At 41.3% G+C, this 19,075-nt stretch overlaps 2 protein-coding genes across 2 annotated transcripts; one reads left to right on the top strand and one right to left on the bottom strand.

The window, feature by feature from the left end:
• Positions 1-219: 219 nt before the first annotated feature.
• On the bottom strand, positions 220-8,338 carry xrcc6 (X-ray repair complementing defective repair in Chinese hamster cells 6). The gene is made up of 13 exons (XM_048233288.1): positions 8,204-8,338; positions 7,862-7,937; positions 7,644-7,756; positions 7,308-7,449; positions 6,692-6,943; positions 6,022-6,208; positions 5,479-5,665; positions 4,237-4,405; positions 1,715-1,876; positions 1,296-1,425; positions 1,032-1,132; positions 762-878; positions 220-590 (listed from the first exon to the last, which is right to left on the bottom strand). The coding sequence occupies exons 2-13, from the start codon at positions 7,932-7,934 to the stop codon at positions 391-393; spliced, it is 1,833 nt and encodes a 610-aa protein (XP_048089245.1). The 5' UTR covers positions 7,935-7,937; positions 8,204-8,338; the 3' UTR covers positions 220-390.
• A 97-nt stretch (positions 8,339-8,435) lies between these two features.
• Positions 8,436-13,198, top strand: desi1b (desumoylating isopeptidase 1b). Its single transcript, XM_048233289.1, has 6 exons — positions 8,436-8,858; positions 9,124-9,145; positions 9,246-9,315; positions 9,467-9,576; positions 10,150-10,272; positions 10,773-13,198. Exons 1-6 carry the CDS (start codon positions 8,768-8,770, stop codon positions 10,864-10,866), a joined length of 510 nt encoding a protein of 169 aa, XP_048089246.1. The 5' UTR covers positions 8,436-8,767; the 3' UTR covers positions 10,867-13,198.
• Positions 13,199-19,075: the final 5,877 nt, after the last annotated feature.

The raw sequence follows: 19,075 nt of genomic DNA, 5'->3' as shown, positions 1-19,075 counted from the left end.
CTACAGATGAAAACGAAAACGATGGTTCCATGCTATCCATGTGGGGTTACATGCCCACCAAGTTTCGTGGTACCCCGGTCTTTCAGTGTCCCGAATCCTTTGACGGAAATTTGGGCACGCGGGAAAAAAAAAAAAAAAAAAAAAAAAAAATCTGACTAAACCTATATGATCGCCGCTTAAAGCATATACAAGCGGTCATAATAAAACATCACACATATGGCTGTTGGTCATTTTATTATCAGCAGGTATTGCGATGACAAACATTAACGCTATAGCTTTAAGCATGTTTAAACAAAAAAAAAAAAAACGTGTAAAATTTTATTTAATTGGACTTAACATAGTGTTCACCTGTGATCCTAGTACCATACCCAACTGATCATTTAAAGAGCTTTATTTGGTTATGCAGACCGTAAGGGCGTCAATTAGTTCCTGTTTCTTTGTTCCTGTGGTTCGAACCCCAAAGACCTTGCAGGCCTCCTTCAGCACAGGAACTGTAAGTTTCCCCAGGGTACCCTTTTCTGCATGGGCACGTAGTTCCTCCTGTGACACCTCCACTTTGGGTTTCTTCTCTGCCCCTCCTCCTGCATCAGCTGTAAATAGGGTGACACCAATATAAATCTCAACCTGAATCATAGAAATTGTTCTTAAACCATTTTTCACCGTCATTGTAGGATAAAGAAAATAATTATTTTTTGGAAAGTAAGGTAAAAGTTCTCTGTGTCTTCATGGATACTTCATGGAGTTTTGATGGTCATTCTCACCAGTTTTTCGCTTGGCGGCGGGTTTTCCTTCTGGGTTGTAGTCGGCAGGGTAAACAAGGTCCTTAAATTCTTGAACAAGCGGTCCAAGGCGCTCATCCATCATTTCGACTTTTGGCACTGGAGAGAATGACAAATGGCACAAAGAAAGCAAGAGCAAGTGCATTTAAAATCCAAAGATGAACTGCTGTGGTCAGAGCTTGCCATCATGGGTCCAGTACATGTGGGATTGATTTATTTGAGTATATTGAAATAATTATGAATACGCCTTACTGGTGAAGTCCTCAATATCTTCTGGCTGCATGAGATCCAGGGCCAAAGCCTCCAAGTTTCTAAAGTGCTTTTGCAGCATTGGATTTTCAAATGCATCACATCTTGAATGAGAAATGGAAAAGGGTATTATTTATCATACATCAGTATGCCTACTGATGTTCTCAACAACACTTAACCTCTTTGGGAATTAGGAAACAGCTATGGTAGTCCATAGATCAGGTGAACTTGTAACAAAGTAGCTAGATGGTATGGTAGTTGGTCTACCTGTACTTGAAGCGAAGTTTGTGCACAATCTCTTTCATTTTGTCTGTCTGATCGCTTGTTGCTGTGGGACAGTCAGGTACATCCAGGGTGCGTATATCATCTGCATAAGGCAGGAAGATGGCATGGAAACCTGGAGGGAGGCAATGGAATGGGTTAATGACAGAGTTAAAGGCATTTCATAATGTTCACACGGGACATACTGTACATACTACTGATAGTGATATATACTCTTCGAAAAACGTGTGTCAATTTGTAATGGCAGTATAACTAGTATGTCTGAGTCATAACATGGTGATAAGTTTTGTCTCAAGTGAAACAGTGCAAGCTATTCTCTTGTAGGCAACTAATCAGAGGCAAAAAGACTTGGATTCAAACAGTCATTCTAACTGCTCTTATACATCCCAGAGGTGGCATGTTACCTGGGGGAGTGATCTGGGCCTGACCCTGGTCTAGCTCCTCTCTCTGGGGCACCAGGGCCACAAAGCGGGGTGGGGTGTTCCGTCTGGGGATGTACCGGCACACGGCAAACAGGTTCCTCTCGCTGCAGCGACGCAGCAGAGCTGCAAACACACAGGAACTACCTGGAGAGAAAAGAGGAAGAGAAGAAATCAGAGTTATTACAAACACTATACAAAATGTTTCCATCATTCTTTACACTTACAGCCGGGCTACCTCAGGTGCCCAATTGAAGCCTTCTGTTTGCAGAGCGTAAAATAGTTGACTAGAAGACTGGTCTGATTTTGTTTTACGATGCACCGCCATCAAGTCTGATGTGGCCAGTTCCATGGTTTATAGTGCATATGCTCTGCAAACGGAGTGCTTCAGTTACGTGTATGGTGTAGCCTTCCTGTTAAAAGCAACAACTACAATAATCAACTATGGTAATCAACTATGGTAATCAACACATCAACCAAGTATACTGCATTGGTGTGATTTTTGTCGACCAGCCATTAGGGGTGGGAATTGGCAAAAATGTGACAATTCGATTGGGCCATGATACAATATTATTGTGATTCTTCACATATTGCGATACAACAAGTATTGGATTCGATTCTGCGATATATTGCGATTGATGCCTCACATTTTATTCAAAGGCATTACAAAAAATAAGGAAAATAAGACTGTTCAACTCACTTCAAATGAGTTCAACAACATTATCTTCTACACTTTAACTGAAGTGCGAAGAGTAGGAGGGTAATGCAAAAACTTTGGCATGGCATGGTTCATGTCAAGGTCCTTACTATTCGCTTTTTGTTGAAAACTGAAATACACCTACACTTTTGATGTGAAAGAAGACGGAGCGTTGTGTATAACAGGTTGTGATTGTGAAGCCGATTTCATTTGAAATTGCTGTTGAATGCACAACTTCAAAGCGCCACAACAAGCATCACCTTGTGTGCGTAAATAAGCCACTTTAATGTTAAGAGTTAAACTCCTGGTAAACCCGACTCAAATAAAACTAAAATACATAATTCCTCCCTTCCTCTTCACCCTCTACACCACTGACTGTGTCAGTCCCACACCCATCACCACATACTTCAAATACTCTGATGACACTGCTGTACTTGCACTCCTCAACGACAATAACTCCATATCTGCATACCAAGACTCCATTTCCCACCTCACACAATGGTGCACTGACAACTACCTTCAGCTTAACATCAGTAAAACCAAGGAACTTGTAATCACCAACACCAGAACACCATCTGACACAATCCACAACCCCACCTGCATCAACAACGACACCGTAGAAATAGTGGACTGTTTCAAATACCTTGGACTCACCCTGGACAATTAACTCAGCTTTGAGCAACACACCACTGACACACAAAAACGCAGTCAACAGAGACTCTATGCCATCCGTAAGCTCAGATCACTTTCTGTTGCCCCCTGTCACCTGCTCCTTCTGTACAAAAGCATAGTCCAGCCCATCCTCCTCTACTGCCTTCCCTGCTTTTTCAACATGCTAACTGCTGCCAACAGAAACAGACTCACACGCATCACTCATACCGCAGCCAAAGCAATAGGCCTCCCCACCCCTAATCTATCAGATCTCAACAGTAAATTCACCAAGAACAGAGCACAGACCATCGCTCATGACCCCACCCACCCCCTCAATCCCTTCTTCATTCTGCTTCCATCAAGACGCAGATACAGGGCTATGGGGTGGAAGCGAGTACGCTTTGGGAAAAGCTTTGTGCCCTCTGCAATAGCAGCACTGAACAACACACAGCGGTGATGGATCACTGTGCCGCCCTCATTCCTCTGTAATGTCAACTGGTGATGGTTTTCCTGTTTGTATTGGTGTAATGTGATGTATATGTGCTGTATATGGTGCTGTTGTGATATATGTGCTGTATATATGCTGTTAACATCTATGTGGGTGGGGTATGTGGTAACAGGGTGGTGGGGGAAGAACCGTAGCTGTGTGGTATGTGAAAACAAATTTCCTATGTAAGGACAAATAAACTAACTAACTAACTAATTCAATTATATAATTAAATATTGCGTCACTTTGTGCTACTGTATCGATACACTTGCGTGCACAACATTCTGTGATACTGAACAGAATCAATTTTATTCCCCCACCACTACCAGCTATCCACATCTGGATTACCCTCTGCACTTTTGGGTTGCCATAGCCCGCATTTCGGGGCTATTCTGTTTCAAATGTAACTTTTACTTTTTTGCTTGTATGTGTTTGCTTTATATCTACTATGGAGAGAATATATTTTATTATAGCACGGTAGTAAACTTACAATTACCAGATTCACATCACAATCACAGGAAAAAATGCTTCTCTAACTCACAGATCTGAACCCAGTTCAAACTATTTATACTTCTGTGTGAACCATATTTTATATTTATATTTACCACCATATCTATTCCACTGATTTCTTTCCACATCATCTCATAGATCACGTGTGCTTAACGGGCTGACCTGAGACCTGCTCCTCCTCGGGGTAGATGAACACAGCAGGCCTGATGTGGTGGTGCACCTTCAACTTGCTCATGGGCTTGAACCCGATGAGAACCAGACCTGGATCATCAAACTTCTTCATCTCATCCACCTCATCCTTCTCCATCACTATCTGCTTTTGTCCATAGACCTGATGAGAAGATTAAAGACTCTATGAACAATATCATCGTCATGGTGCCATAAGAGATAAACAAACAATCACAATATAAAGTGCAATCTTACAGCATACAGTATAATACAATTCATGTCTACACCAATGGAATGTTTCATCATTTTATATGGTAATGATTTAAAGGTGCTCTAAGCGATGTTATGCAGTTTCTAAGCTAGAACATTTGTTATCATATACAGCAAACATCTCCTCACAATCCGCTAGCTGCCTGTCCCCTGAATACACTGTAAAAAAAAAAAAACACATTCTCTGTAGACAGCCCAGGGTCCAAAACCGGCAAACAAAAACAGCCTAGTGCAGCCTGGACCTAGCCTGGCGGGCCATCCTATATCATTGAAATGTATAGTCTGGCATCGAACTATTCACCTCGCTTAATCCAAGGGGCGGGCAGAGAATTGTCTTTCAAACTGCCTAGGCATGCAATAGGCCAGCGCTACGACCATATCCATTATCCGGGTCGGCAAAGCGGCAAATACATCCTTCTTCAAAGGAATGACTTAAGTACATTGTGTTGCTCAACTTTCAAAGAAAAGCACAAGTCCAACTTCTCCAAAGTTGACGCCAACGCCGATTCAAACAACCGCTCTTCGTTTGCCATAGCCACCTTCCTTGTTGTTCACCGTCGCAGGACTGTCGCAGGACTGTAAGACTCTCTAACAAAATAGAGCGCTGTGATTGGATGAGGTCCACGGCGTCAGCCAATAGAAATCCCTATGGTTTGATACTAGACGTACAGGCTGAGCAAATTAATTTGCCGCCGCTAGGGTGCGTCTAGATTTCTAGGCTAGCCTGGACCATGAAACATAACAAACTTTTCCAGCCATTCACTGACTGAAAGATTCATGTTCAGGAGAGTTTCAGTTGAACTGGAGGTAGGGGGAGGGAGGAGTGAGCTGTTTTGTTTGAACATCAACAGAAGTGACATTACCCAACATCGCTCAGAGCACCTTTAAGTCATGCCATTACAAGTACTCATGTAACAACACCCAAAAAGGACACATGGCTTGTTAGTAGAGATAAACCAAAGTTACCTGGGCCCTCTTAGTGTCGCTGGGCAACAGAAGACTACCGGTGTTTGTGTGGAAAAGACGGGTCTTTGTCCGCACAGCTTCATTTGTGTCTCTGTACAGCAGGACAGATGGGGGCTTGGTGGCAGTCCTTGCCAACACATATACACCCACGGCCACCTTCATACCATCTCCCAAAGAGAATGTAAGCCTAGATAAAAATTGAGCAACAAATGGTTTGTAAGCTTCAGAAATATAGCAAATTCTGCAGTATCCAGCTATACTTTCATGAGTGTTTTAACATATGCAAACCATTATTGAACATATGTGGTTAATTTCAAACTTAGACTTGTTCTCGGCTATTTTTATCTCTCTGTACAAAGTTTGTCATTATAAAGTCATCATGAAGTCAAAGTCAAAGCCAAGACTGAATACAGTGTTTCAATGGCCAACAAAAACACATTTTTTTTTTTACATTTTAGGCTTTACTGAGATAATGAAATATCTATGGGAAAAATGTTAGCTACTGAGCAATACACAGTTGCCTTGAAGACATGTCTGACTTGCCTGCTCTGGGCTCTCTTCTTCATGTCTTTGGCTCGGACTCTTTTCTGAAGGTCCTCCAGCTTCCCGCTCGGCTCCAAATGCAGGCCCAGCTCACTCTCATCCTCAGGAGGGCTCATAATGTCGCAGAAGAACTGGCCAACATCAAATCCACCTGGCTTTTTCAAGTGCATCAGGTCTATGATTACACCTATGAGAAACAACACATGATCATTAACTAAAATATAAAGAGACCCTTGATCGAGGCAGCATCTAGATTCTATGCCTATAGAGGGATTTAAGTAGGTTTAACCGGTAAATATGGTAGCGGTGGTGTGGTGGCTGAGGAACTGGGCTAGTGAGTGCAGTAGCTAAAAAGTTGTGGGCTCAATTCCTGGTTGTCACCATTGTGCCCAAAACACTTAACCCTGAGTTGCTCCAGGGGAACTGAACCTGCAATTGGTCTCTGTAAGTTGCTATGGATAAAAGCTGTCAGCAAAATAGACAGATAAAAAGAAAAATAAATAAAATAAAATAAATAAATAACAAACATTCAAACATCCCAAGGTTCCTGAACAGGTTGTAATCAAACCTAGAAAACATTCTAAAATGAATGATTGTGCATCTGTCAAATTACATCTTTTCTGCTAGAGCTGAGCTTCAGCAATGCTTTGCGAGAGAAGTGTGAGCCCACCAGTTTCTCTGAGGTCAGAGGCCTTTGTGCGCGCAGTCCTGTCTCGGTTACTGTCATCGCTGTGAGGGGAGTCTCGGCAGGTGAAGATCATCAGGCGCTTGTGGGAGAGGCGCAGCTTGATGTCACTGTACAGGTTTGAGCAACACCAGAGCGCATCGCCCAGGGACGTCTCCCCACTGCCCATCACCTCAGCTGCCAGCTGGGCACCCTTCTCCCCTCGCAGGTTGTCGATGTCATGAACCCTACGGGCCCCTGAGAAAGCATGAAATAATATGCATGAGAGACATATAGACATTAAGATATTACAGAAATGAAGCTAAACAAAAAATAGAGTCGCTGATAGGAGGAGTAGGCAAGCGATTGGTATCATAAACATCTGGGATGTTTAAGAGGTGCTATAATTTTAGTCTGAGGGCAGTGATTGGCAATCCTGCTCATGGTACCTCTGACCTGCCAGTCCTCCACCTTTCTCTGCTTGTTCAGTTAGTAACTTAAAATGATAGCTAATCAAGACCATTACAATTCCAGTGTCTTTAACCAGGTGAGTTAGGAGCAGAGACACACAGAACATGTGCAGTGCAGGGGACCTCCCAGGGCAGGATGGAGGGTTCCTTACCTGGTGAGTCCAGGTCATGGTAGATGTAAACATGCTTAAAGGAGTCTCTGGGGTTCTTGCACTTCTCTGTGCCATAGAACACCAGTGCTACCAGGTCTCGATCGCTGCTGATGATCTTACTCATGTAGACACTTCGCACACACTTAAAAAAAAAAAACAGATGGTTCACAACAAAGTAGCCTATGACAACTAAACAAACATGCTTTTACACAGCAAATCACAAAGTAAGAAATATCATATTATTGAGAACAATGGAGCAAGAAAAAGAGAACAGAGGCCTATGGCCGAATGACAGCTGTGGGGTTTACCAACCACACTTCCACTCGTGTCATATACCTCCATTGTCATGTCAAAGTTGGAGGGTTCTCCATCCTCTCCCTTTATAAACATCTCTTTGGACGCGTCCACCAGGAAGACAAGGCTGTCACGCCCAGTGTTTTTATAATCGACTGGAAAAAGAAAATAAATAATGTTACTAATATACTTGCCTTGAAACCATCACGATTACACTTTATTGTTATAATAACGACTTCCATATGAACAGCCTAAACTACCTGCGCCCTCATTGCCTTCCTCTTGTTCCACCTCCTCATCCTCATTGCGATAATATGCGTTCCATTCAGCCATTGGCTACATGTGCAGAGCAGTTGACAGAAGAAAAACATAATTCATGAATGTATCCATTCGTTTCATGGCAAACGAGAGAGATAAGGGATGCAATAACACTTTCTGTTGTAGTTAATGTCGCGACACCACTACTTGTGCTAGCCAATGATAGGACTAACTTTTGATTTGCACAAGGCCAGCACAAACTTGGCAAGAAGGTGCAGAGAGAAATGTAGGCATGGAATTCACATTATGGTAATTCTGATAACTTGACGATGTATGGCACATACCTCAAGCCTAGGATAGCATTAAACAATCTACGATAGTTAAACAATTGTATCGCTGGTAAACACAACAAGACTTGTAGTAGAGCTTCTTCCTCCAGGTAATGAGCGCGAAGACTTCTTCGTTGGTGTGTCAGACCTCAAAGAGAAAAGCGTCGCCGCCTAGAGGCGCTTCTATAACTTCCTGTTTAGAAACCAAGGCCCGTGCAAGCAATTTTGTAAACACCCGGGCGTTTGAGTCACTGTGACACAGCACTGGCTACACCTACATCAGATGATAACTTAACTATATATTGGATACATTGTATCGTTTTAAAATACTTCCTTGTGCACTTGGATAAATAGATAGATTAGAGTCGTATTGAGGTTATTACGTCTCTATTGTCTTATTTTCTTAAACCCAATTGTATCACACGTACACATGTTTGTAAGCTTCTACGTTAGGTAGCAAAAGTTAATTGTATTGCTACTGCTGCTACGTTAGCTAGTAAGCAAGCAAGCTAGTTAGGTCTCTAGTTTCCCTCTCCATTGGTATCGTTGGACAACGTTTGTAAGTTGACATACAGTAAGATGGACCAGGAAAACACAAATTTCAGTGTTAAACTGCACATCTATGACCTGTCTAAAGGCATGGCTCGTCAACTCAGTCCAGCGATGTTGGGTAAGTTAAGTGGTGGGGGGTAAGTTTTGGGCATAGAAGTATTTGTTTTTGTTAAATCTATTTTTTTTAATGAGATTTGCTTTTGCAAGTTAGGCTATAATAAATCAACAAATTACTTTCTTGTCTTCGCTAATCCCACTTTTGAAGATAGCTGACTAGCATTGTCACATAGCCTATCAGAAAGTTAAAGACACACTTTCTGCTTAGTCATTTTGTGTTTTGATGATTAGTGGCAAGTATTAACAACTCCTTTATCTATGTACAGGAAAACAACTGGACGGAATATGGTAAGTAAACCCTGTGTATATGAAAAAGACAGATTTGGCACTTCATAATTGTGACATTAAGAAGGATTAAGAGGGTGAATCAATGTGTTTTCCTTCTCAGGCACACAGCAATTGTGATCCATGGAGAGGAGTTTTTCTATGGGGGACAAGGCATCGCCAGTTGTCCACCAGTAAGGGACATTCATTTGTCAAAGTAAACCACAGAGTTGCCCATTTCCCTCAAATATGTAACCTATATGTGATGGCTTGATGCAGTCAAACCAGGAGTCTGAAGTGGAATGTGGAAATGCCTTTTCTTGTTTGTTTCCCGGTGCTTTGTAGGGTGGTACATTTCTGGGTCAGCCTGATTCTATTGTGGATTTAGGAGAGACAGAGGTGACTGAGGATATCTTAATGAACTACCTTACAAGTCTAGGGGAGTCTACTTATAGGTGAGTCTGCCAATAACTACAACAATTATTGTTTGTGATAATACTGAACTGAATTTCTGCAGCTCTGTGGGTGTTTTTGCCAGTCTCTGTTGGTTAACATAAAAACAAGCAAAATACACATTGTGTCTTTCAACATAATGCATTCTGCAACTCAGAGTTTTAGACCTAGTGACAGGCCTCCATTCTAGAGGCTGGCGATGCCCCCCTGGAGGTCTTTCCATAACATTGCTGTTTTATAACAATTTCATTTTTTGTTCTACACACATTCCACAATGAAAGACACACTTCAGCATTTGAAAGTGTGTGGAAAGTGCACAATTTTAAAGTTGCCTTTCACAAGTACTTTTACGTGTCATGTAGTTATCTTCAGTCTTTCCTACACTTATTTTTTTGTCATTGAACATTGATTGAACATTTTTGTTGAAGAGTTTTTTTTTTTAACTAGCGTTCAGTCATACACTGTGTGTTCAAAACAGCATAATAAAGTGTATTTTGATTCATGCAAATAATATTGCTATAGAGCACACGTCAGCATCCTAGTGAGTCCTCCTGCTTGTCTCTCTCTCATCACAGCGCAGAGAATTACAAACTGTTTGAGCACAACTGCAACACCTTCAGTAATGAAGTGGCCCAGTTTCTTACCGGCCGCAAGATCCCGTCCTACATCACGGACCTGCCGTCTGAGGTTCTCTCCACGTGAGTCATCTCGCGGAGTGCTTGTAGCCACCGCTTACAGCATGGTGCAATTTGTGTTGGTGTGTGACAGGAACGCAGCCGATTAAAGAGGATTTTGATTTATAGGATCACATGTCATTACTAATAATCTGATGGAAATGATTGCGCCAGTAGAGTGAGCTCACCCCCAGTTTTCATTCATTTTAGTTTGCATACAGGAGATGTAGAAAAGAACAAAACCTTCAATGAATATGTAACACATATTGTGGATAATTTAAGTAGCACTTGTTTGGATAATTTAAGTAGCACTTGTTAAGCATAGATGCGTAAAGTGTTTTACAGCCAATACCAACAACAGTAGGAGGAAGTAATACACTACAAGTGGTTTCATGAATACACCTAAAAATCATCAGACCTTTAAAAACATCAGAGAATTCTAATATTTGTATGCATATATAGTATATTCTGTAAACACAGACTGGCGGCTTTGTGGGTAATCTCTTCCCTCCTTAACCCTGTAGGCCCTTTGGTCAAGCACTGCGCCCCTTCCTGGACTCAGTAGCCATCGCTCCACCTGGGAGCAACCCCATCAACGGGCATTACGGACAGAGATAGAGGACAGGTACGCAGGGTACAAGGAGAGTGTCCACAGCTCTGATCCATCAACAGTGTCCACTCTAGTGATGTCGCTCTAGCCACCAGCAGCCTGACCAAATCCTGTCCTACACCCTGGAGTCTTTTCTTTTTTTACTTTACCACTGTTTTAAAATAAATTAAACTGATTGTATTAACTTAGTGGGTAGAGTAGAAGTCATATTTGCTACTATTGGACTAGCAGGCTTAAGCCAAACAGTACTGTAACCATACTGTATAGTGCTATCCTGTTATTGTAACTTTATTCACATTCACATAAGGAGATACTGAAGCTGACCTGTAGGCACTGCTTCAGGATGGGGCCAAAGTGCAACTTTCTGTCTCCACTCACAACTCTCATTGTTTGTTTAGATTAAAAAACGTCAATCGTGCAGACCACATTACTGTGAAAAAGCAGGGGAAATTTCCCAAATCCTCAAAAATGCTTTTGAGAGATTTTAGTTGTATCATCTAAAAGTACTGCCAGATTAGTTAAACTAAACCGTTTTTTACTAAATTGTGCTTGACATTGACAAGCAGCATCCCTCACCCTTGCGTTTCCTGTCCAGTGGAGACATAGCCAAGACCATGGACCAAGCTATCCATTGTTTGTGTATATCCATGTTTGTGTGTGGCTATTTCTTTAAAATCTATGACCTTCCTTGTCAAAAAAGAAAGGCATTATTTAAGATAGGCACACACACAACCCCCCCCCAAATTTCCTCCTGTTCATCACGCCCCACCTGTCATGGCTCTATTTCCCACTAGCGTGGCCGCCCCACACTTTGAGAACCACTGATTTAAAGTGTCATAGACATGCAGGACCAGCCCTCCTCTATACCTCAGTCTGAGTGCGTCTGCTGCGGCCGCTCCTTGTTGCATCAGAGCGGCTCAGAGAAAGATCAACGTATTTTTGGAAAAGAACCATCAGGTCTGAAGGGTCAAAGCTGTATAGTCTTCCTCTCCTCTCCGCAGCTACGGCCAGCCATATCCGTTTAATTTCTCATCTCGTTCTCATGTACCTTACTATTTATAATAATAATCGTTATGTGTATTCTGTGTTCTCTTGTCACCAATATCCCATGTCCCACTATGAAAGACGGAAAAGATAGCTGGAAGTTGAAAGTTAAAGTATCAAGAGGAAAGTGTCAGGGCGTGAGTTTTGAGGATTTTAGGAGATATGTTTTAACATACATTTAATGCCAAGGAATATCAGGAATTTGGTGGTTTCTGTGACAAAGCCATGCTCTGAGCAAACACTGAGGACCACAAAACAGGGATACCAGAATGGCAGAGTAGTGTTTCTGAACCAGCTATGTGAACAATGTGGTCTCATCAGCCTATGAGCCATACAAAATGAATCGCCTGTAATGTCACTGAAAGGGTTGTCATGCAATGTATTTGTTGTAAGAGACTATATTATTATATACGCTCAATATATATTAAACTAGTCTCCTTTGCATGGCCATACCAATGACTGTCCATATTCAGTCATTGGGCCATATTGACCAAGTCCACTCACTTACCAATGTTTTCCAATATTATCATGATTTGTTGTTGTGGGTTATTTCCTGGATTTCGTGTGTTCCTACATTTGAGTTATCTATAGATAATATGGAGAAGCACTCTACAGGGTCTTTCTATTTGGGAATTTTAACGGATGTGGTTATTGACCATTAGTTTTATAGAGTGGCTGGAAAGTTAGAAAAGAGAAATTGTTTGGAGACTCTTTATGGTGGACAAGAGCTATGCAGTCTGACTCCAATTTCTTAAAATTGGATCATGGTCGGCAACATTATTGCTTTATGTAAGCGCAACTTACAAACTTTGCATGTACAAATGAGATGAATTACTTTTAAATTCAAAATGACAATTTAATATATTTACATTTATTTTTAAGGATTTGATCTGTTCATCCTGTGTCACATTGAGTGCACCAATATAACATGCCATAATATGCTGCATACAGCGGTTTAATTTTCAGACCGTGTTTATAGTCAAAATTTATTGTAATTTATTTAAGGAAGGATTAATGTTTTTCTCCCTGACTTTACTTAAACTTGACTTTCTGAATGTTTAAACTTTGTAATACAAAAGTGTATTATTATTATGAAATTCTATTATCAGTATCTATATTATATTTGACTACATTTCTATCTCAGACAGTGATAACCTTGATACCTTACCTCTTCCTTTGATGTTGCAGTGAAGAGTGCCTCTGTTTTCATTTTTAAACAAACCGTTTTACTATTGTTGGGTTATGTCTTTATCCCTCCACTACTGATACTGAAAATAAATACTCCAAGCCAAAGTATATAAGTCTGCCAGTTATTCATAGGTACTTTGGTGTGCCAGTCATCTCATTATTTTATGAGAGTAGAATAGAGTAATTGTTAGTGCATAGGGATGTGGTAGAATGGTGGGAATATGGTGAAATGTTTGATTCTGGGCTGTTTCACAAAATGCTCTGCCCTGTGCAAAACATCCTTATGTTTCGTGTTGTCTTTGGATGTTGAACATATTCTGCATCCAAAGACAACACGAAACATAAGGAAACGGCAATTCCTACTAGTATAAACCACAAGGCCCAGAGAGAAGAGCTAAATAATAAAATCATTGAAGTCTGTTCAGCGGGAAACACAACGGCTTTGTTGCATGATAATTGTATTCAGTTTCTACTTTTAGACCCCACAATGCCCCCTCTGTCTTTGTGTGTGGGTGTCGACGGGAGGGGTTTAGAAAACAAATCCAGGACAAACTCTAGTTCCCCTTTACGTTTACTTTCAAGGAAGTGAAACTAGACTTTGGGTACAGAAGGCCTTCAACAAGTCACTACCCCACCCACATGCAGATGGAGTACAAAGTGTGACCACCAGGTGGTGCAGGTGATCTACTTAGATTAGCCAGTCAGTGTCAGTAGTGATGATTCGTGTACAAGCAGTTTGATTGGGACTGCACTTTACAACAAAGGGCAGATATCCTGCTTTAATTGTTGCCATTTCTTTAGAAAATATTTTTTGGGGTGGTGAAACAGACTATCAAACAGTAAGGTGATGCACCAAAAAAGGGTTGAAATACAAGGTGAAATACAAGGACAACATGATTCCTGGTCATCCTGGGACCTGGTGTATGATGTGCTGGTGGAAAATATTTTTGGTTTTCTAACTTACTAAATAAGAGACTTTCTACAAATGAGTTAAGAGTATAATGGGGTGCATAATATGTCAGAACAAAGAGAAAAGAAAACAAACATTTTTAATTTATTGCTGTAGTTGAAGACATCCTGCCTGGACGGAATAGGCTGTTTTCCCCACCCAACTAGGGCCCAAATCTAGATAGGAAAACTAAAACGCTGAAATTACTTTTACAGGGGCAGTGTTCAAATCAAAATTCTAGTAGATGTAATGCTGTTTTATAATACTACATAGCATATATACCTACCTCCTACATTCTCAGTTCATACACCATCTGCATATAAAAAGAATAACAAAGTATTGTCAGCCTACACAAACACATGCATACACACAGACACACACACTTTCAAAAGGTTGCTGATAAATTGCATCACCGCCGCCACATGCTATTTCCTCTCCCATTGGCCTTGCACAACAGATCAGCAGAATCGAGCACTTCATTTATAGCTCCTAAGAACTTAGTCGCTTTCTCCTGGGACAGACACATCTAAGCTTGTTTGGCCACATTCATACCAATGTGTCGCTCCCACTAAACATGCTAATGCCACTTTAATTGGTCATCTTCCATTACATGAACCAGTAATGATCTGCCGTAACATGTCCTGAAATGACATTCAGATTCCCCCTTAGCTCTATTGTGGGTTTAAATTAAACTCGCTTGTGTGTACAAAGAAACTGCCTTGCCATTTAGAGGACAAACGTATCTGCCAAGCAACTTGTCACAGCTCTGTGTTCAACGGCGCCATCCACATGTCACATATGGCTAGAACCACAAGCCGCACACACAAAAGGCCTCGCTGGGAGATAAATCTGCAGGCCATGCCACTAATTAACTACTCGCATTTACGAAATCAAAACAGGAGGACATAGATACCCCTCTCATACATACATACGTACGCACACACAAATACACACACATGCATGCACCGTGGTAAGGCTCACATACTTCAGTCACATATGGATAATGGGCTCGTGGACTATAATTTCAAGTGTAGGAGAGAATGTGGGGGCAAATCTAGTTTAGTTCTAGTAGAGGTTTATGGCCTGACTCAAAGCTTTCATTGTTATCTTTCCTCCCCAATGCACAACAATCTGTGTATCCGTTCTCAGGCAGGTTACTTTTGCACACATACAGGTGACAACCACGGAGTATATGTGGCAATGAGTGCACAGATAAAGTAAGCACTGACGAACTAGAAAAAGAATATTACAGGAATCAGAAGAGCAAAGAAGTCTGGAGTTGAAGAATGTGGAAGCCATACCATTGTCCTCTATTTACATGTTTAGTTTCTACCACACTAGAACCATAAAACATAACTTCTATGATGACAAAATGGAAAAGTAAACATGACTAAGAGGAATGGGAGAAAAGTCTCAAAATAATAAACACGAGTCCTATTGGCCTTATCAGACATTGTGCTGACTCTAGTGCTTCACAGTTGGACGTATATCAGGCAGTGACTAAGTTTAAAATTAATTTAATTTCTCAAATTGTATTACTGATGGAGAATAGTATTTTAACAACACAGTAATTCAAAAAAATGCATCATATGTTTGCTTAAAAAGCAATCAGTTGAAAATATTTTGCCTAGGTGGATAACCAGCCAGATCTGAGTCATTTTCAGCAGCAGTGCTGAGGCTAACTGGCTTGCCCTGGGCGTGAGAAGTGGTGAGTGGTCCCTATTAATTGAGATGGGAAAGGGGTAGTTTTTCTACCCTGCCAACAATTGACCCATTACGCAAGTGTGTGTTAGAATATAGCATGTTCTGTGGTTACGTTTGGGTTATGCAATGCTCTAGTGATAGCCATCTGTAGATTTTTTTTTTGTTCCGTTCTTAATAGAGTGCATGAGCATTGGGCGGAGGGGTGGTTGCAATTTGAGCACATTCCCACACAAAAAAGCATATTGTGGAGGAGAGACTGCTCAGCCAGGGGGAAAATAGTGACTCCTGGTCACTCAGTTGGGAGAAGGGGTGAGCTGCACAGCACAGCACAGCACTAATGATGCTGAACTGAAATGTAAGATCTGACCCATGCTTTGACATTTCTAATGGTGTTTGTGATGGAGCACATACATTGGCAGTTGTCAGTTGATAGTAGAACGTTGACATGAGAACACAAGAACTCATCTTTAGTGTGCAGTGGGCTATTAAAATGACTTGCGGGTGTCTTTTAGTGTTTGATTGACCGTTTGCTCTATTGGCACTGAGAGAACTGACTGACTATGGCTATGCTGACAGAGTGTAGTCCTAACCAGCGCAGACAGCGGCTTCTCCAAGTGTTCCCCAGCTCAGGAATTAACACAACGGAAGGACAGTAAACTCTGACAAAGATGGGTTGAGAAAGTTTGGAGTTAATTACGTGAATTAGTGGTCACTTTGTGATAGCAGTCATGAGTTTAACCTAGTAGAGTGTCTTGTGAAGGACTGAGTATAAATATCATAGCATCAAAACATCACTTGCTTTGAGACATTTATAATATGTTATGATAATACCTTTGAAAATACCTTTACCTCCTTGTTTATCTTGTAGGTTATGTTATTTGACGAGTTGCAACAATAGAGAAAATTTGACAGACAGTCTGGAATTTATAAACTTTAATTGAAATATTTAGATGCAGTTGAGAATATAGGAGAAAAAGATTGATGTTTGCTCACTGCTATCAGGTTTTACTGCAACATCTGGTCCTCATCCAAGGGAAGTTTATGACTCAGCAACCGTGCCCTGTGTTCAAGAGAAACATGCATTGCATCCAAAGCACAAACTCAAACGTTAATCAAAATGCAGGTTTTCATCTGAACTCAACAACAGGAGGCTGAAAATTCATATTGGAATTCATCATCCACAATTTCATCTCAGGCCATTTACATCTGGCATTAAAATAAATATATTTGTTCGACCCATAGGCATAAAATCCCCTCAATCCCCTCAATGCTCAACTTAGCTTTTTGTAAATGCACCCAAGACACAATGAAATGAAATAAATCAATGAAAAAATCTATGTGTCTGAGGTACACCTGGTACTTTTACTTAAAGAATGCTTGTGTAGATCTAATCAGAATTAAACATCTGCATTCCATGACCATGTCTTGATTAGTCAGCAAGTGTGGTTTATGGTTAATGAATGCATAGTAGAGAATTAGGACACTGCAGATCAAGCCTACTCATGGTTTCGGTAGTTTTGTCAAATGAACCCTGACTGGCTGAATGCATGATGAGAGGAAGAGTATTATCTGAACTGTCTTGTTATCATTTGCCTCTGTCGAATCAAATTGTGTATGTCTTTAAATTTCATGAAGGTTCATGAAGATTCAACTTAAAATTCAAGACATTTTTTTCTACACACATATTTTTTTCTATCTCTTTGAATAGCCACATGTAAGTGGCATGTTATTATCATGTCTTAGCTTGTCTTGGCAGTGATATCATCAACAGCACTTTACTTAGTAACATATCAGTGTGCATTGTGTAGGAGCAGCTGCAAGCGAAGGGCACTAAAATGCCACTGCTGTCCAGAGCATTTATCCTGGAAAAACTGAGGAGAGGAGCATAGCCAGTGCACACCTTTAATGTAGCGTGACATGGGAGGGCCTGTGAGTGTTAACTACGGGGATGATGCTTGCTGGCTTTAACGGTGTATTTTTGGATTTTGTTGGGAGGAAGCTTTATTTATGGGAGGGGTCGTGCGTGTTAACTATGGGGATGACGGGATAACTATGGGGATGATTATTGGGTGGGAAGGCAGCTGTATTAAAACTGGAGTGAGTTTGACATTAGGAGATGAAATGTTTCCACTCTCTGGGTAGTTAACTACCAAGGAAACTAAGACAGTTTGGCACATGCCTCTATCTCTGCCCACAGTAGCTCAGTGACTGGTGTGTGTGCAGAGGAGCAGGACAGGGAAAACATGAATTTAGCTTTGTAAACAAAAAATATTATCATGAAGATCATTAGAAGCATGAGTGTGTGAGAGAACTAATTCCTCTGTCTACTATAATTAAGTTCAAGCATACATTTGCTCTAATGGTTGACTGTGAGTAAAGCACTGATTTATTAGTAAGATTATCACTCATTAGCTTTTTAGACACCTTGTCAAACAGGGGTGTGCTAGATCCATAAAAGCATAGCAACACTAACAGAATAAAGATAAATCCCCCTTTCATGTTCTTTTGTGTTTGCATCAGAGTTTGGATCTATATAGCTCTTAAATTTCTCAAAACACCTGATGTTTTTGTTTCATTATCACTATATTAACATCCAAGTAGCAAAATCGAGATCTGGCTTGAATGCTGATCAGTTCCGGAGTCACTTGCTATTAGGAATGCGCTGGCCTTTCTTATAATTGGGTGTTATATTGTTAATTTTAACATGTATCAGAACCAGAGATGAGCGGTATTAGACTGAGTCAAGCTCAATACATGCCAAGCACTGAGAGTGGAGATAATGCCTGTAATGATGCTCTTTCACCACTGCAGTTAATCTGGCCAGTCAAGATCCCACTTATCACCGAGTGCGCCTGAACCCAGGGGCTGCGAGCGTGTTCGGCAAGATCTCTCCTCATTAAGGAGTGATTATCATTCCCAGACTCGCTCCTCGGGCCCTCGGTAACACACGTGAGCTGAGAGAGAGCAGGAGAGCTGAGGGGAGTACTTGGCCTTTTGGGGGCACTTTGTGGTTTGTGGCTTGCAGGAGTCTCCCCAGCCTGCTGAGCTTGCTATGGGGGGGGTTTGCCTCCACCGTGGTTCTCCTGCTTTCCTCCCCCAGAAAGGAACTGATCTGTGGCCTTGACTGAGCCAGACGCAGGCCACATGTGGGCCAGGGTTGGGTCCAGCTGCTCTCTTCACCAGTACCACCACGTTGACCACCCAGTCTACCAAGTCAACTCCATCTCATTTGCCCAGGTGGCTCTTCGGAGTGTACGTTTCCTGTTGGTCACATCATAGCTCAGTCCAATGAGCTTCAACTCAAGCTTCACTTCAATCACAACAACAACAAA

The sequence above is a fragment of the Alosa alosa genome, chromosome 22 (genome assembly GCF_017589495.1).
Source record: "Alosa alosa isolate M-15738 ecotype Scorff River chromosome 22, AALO_Geno_1.1, whole genome shotgun sequence".
Taxonomy (NCBI): Eukaryota; Metazoa; Chordata; class Actinopteri; order Clupeiformes; family Clupeidae; genus Alosa; species Alosa alosa.
Note: the sequence above shows the minus strand (reverse complement) of the source record. Positions and strands in the feature narration are given on the sequence as shown.